General features: G+C 41.9%; 1 protein-coding gene across 1 annotated transcript in view; it reads right to left on the reverse strand.

Annotated features, from left to right (window-relative positions):
• Positions 1-1,896, reverse strand: part of fgd1 (FYVE, RhoGEF and PH domain containing 1) — a 17,052-nt gene extending 15,156 nt beyond the window's left edge. Inside the window, exon 1 of the mRNA XM_035656295.1 lies at positions 1,827-1,896. Within this exon, the coding sequence (XP_035512188.1) occupies positions 1,827-1,896 (70 nt within the window). The remainder of the gene's footprint in view (positions 1-1,826) is intronic.
• Positions 1,897-2,069: the final 173 nt, after the last annotated feature.

Below are 2,069 nucleotides of genomic sequence, written 5' to 3' on the forward strand. Positions count from 1 at the left end.
AATAATCAGCTATATGGAGAATATTTCCGCTCTGAGTGGGCTGACTGTGTGTTGGTGCTATACAAATAAAACTGAACTGAAATTGAATTAATCTACTTAAAAACTTGTGGTGCTACAAATTATTAAGTAGGTGGTTTGATGTAGAGGAAAGACTACTTCCACTAACTCAGTGTAGCATATTTGTTCAAAATATAATACATATATATAATATATTATATACATATTATATACATTGAATCAAACTTTTGCCTATTTTGGAATAAATGAAGTCAATGTTCAGTCTCCTTGCTGGTTGTTCTGACACAATCATTACTGCTGTTTTTGTTAGAGTTGAACAGTAAACCCGACACTTTTTAGTAATTAGTTACACTACTGGGGGAAGTAATATTAGGACTGTAATATTGTTAATGCCTTACTGCTCAACACTGGTGTGTAAGTCATAAACTAGAAAGTGTAACTAATTCCCACATTTCTGTAACCACAATGTGAGCAGGGACTCACTGACAATCTGAAAACATGGTCTCCATTGACTGGAGAGAGAACGAATTACTGAAACTGTTCCTTTAATAAATCCAACCTGCTGCAGCAGAGACTGCCTCTACCGAACAGAACAGGACAGAGCCGGCGATTACGCAGACACAGAATGAATATTAATGCAGAACATAAACTGTGTTAGAACAAAGATCTTCTGTCTTCTGCTGGACTAACCCACAGATCTAAATATAAAGGAAGTTCTAGTTATTCTGTAAGATGTTCCACTCGCAACTGCAGAGGTTCTAGTGGACCTCTAGCAGATTTTCGGAGTTCTTTCAGTGGTTGTAGAGACAAACTGAAGACTGGAGATGGAACAACACCTCAATGAAACACTGCATGTTCTTCATCCATCTGTGCAATAGTTAGAGAACCTAAAGGACTAGTTATTCTTTAAGAGGTATCACATTCTAGTGGGCCCTAACACAGTAGTCATTTTGGACTATATGAATTAAATTGACTAACTTCACCTAAAGTAGTTGTAGAGGTGCATCATGAGGTTCTACTGCTCATTCAGGGGGTTCTTTTTAGGTGGTTCTAGTCACCCTTAAGGGAGCTGTAGTGGTCATTAAGGAGATTACAGGGGTCCTAGTGAAGGGTTTAGTAGTCAGGAGATTCTAGAGGTTCTTAGTCGAGGTTCTAGTTCTAGTGTCATTGAGAAGGTTCCAAAGGAACTTAGTGGTTGTTTAGGAGGTTATAGTGGTCACTGCTGGGGTTCTAGTGGACCTTTAGCAGATTTTGGTAGCTGAACACCTGTCAGATGTTGGAGTGATGATATTTTGGAAGATTGTTGTTTATCCGTCCAACATGGTGGAGAACTGGAGGTGGAACATAACTTCAATAAAACACTGCATTTTGAAGTTCTTCATCCATGTGTGCATTATTTAGAGAACCTGAATGAGGCTGTAGTGTTTGTTTTTATTCTAAAAACAGAAGGTTGTATGTTGCATAGATTGTAAACCAAATTCGTGATTTTGGGCTATATACCAAGCTCCTCTCCTGTGGAACCAGCTATCAGCTTGTGGTTCCGGGAGGCCGACACCCTCTCCACATTTAAGAGTCAGGCTTTAAGACGTTCCTCCTTTGTGAAGCTTTATAGTTACGCGGCCTGGATCAGGTGAGTCCTGAACCATCTCTTAGTTATGCTGCTATACGGCCTACGCACTACGTCGGAGCGGATTCTCCCATGATCAGCACTGAGCTCCTCTCTTCCTCTTCTCTCTCTTTCTGACTCATTCATGTCGCCAGTTAATGCACGTTCTAACTTCACTTTCTTCCCCGGAGCTTCTTTGTGCCTTTATCGTCTTGCAGGTTCCTTATGACTCCTGGTGGAGCCTCCTGCCATGGGTCCTGCTGGATTGCCATTACCAATACTGTTGTTGCTATGCCTGTCTGTCCTGGTCTGTCTGTCCTCTCTCCTCTGTCGTCTGTCTGGTCTCGTCGTCTCTCTCCCTCTCTCCATCTTCCCCCCAACTGGTCAAGAACAGACGACCACCCACCTAAGAGCAAGAAGGGTCTGATCCCCGAGGTTTTCTGCG

This window comes from Morone saxatilis, unplaced genomic scaffold, assembly GCF_004916995.1.
Source record: "Morone saxatilis isolate NCDOM2014 unplaced genomic scaffold, NCSU_SB_2.0 Contig15, whole genome shotgun sequence".
Taxonomy (NCBI): Eukaryota; Metazoa; Chordata; class Actinopteri; family Moronidae; genus Morone; species Morone saxatilis.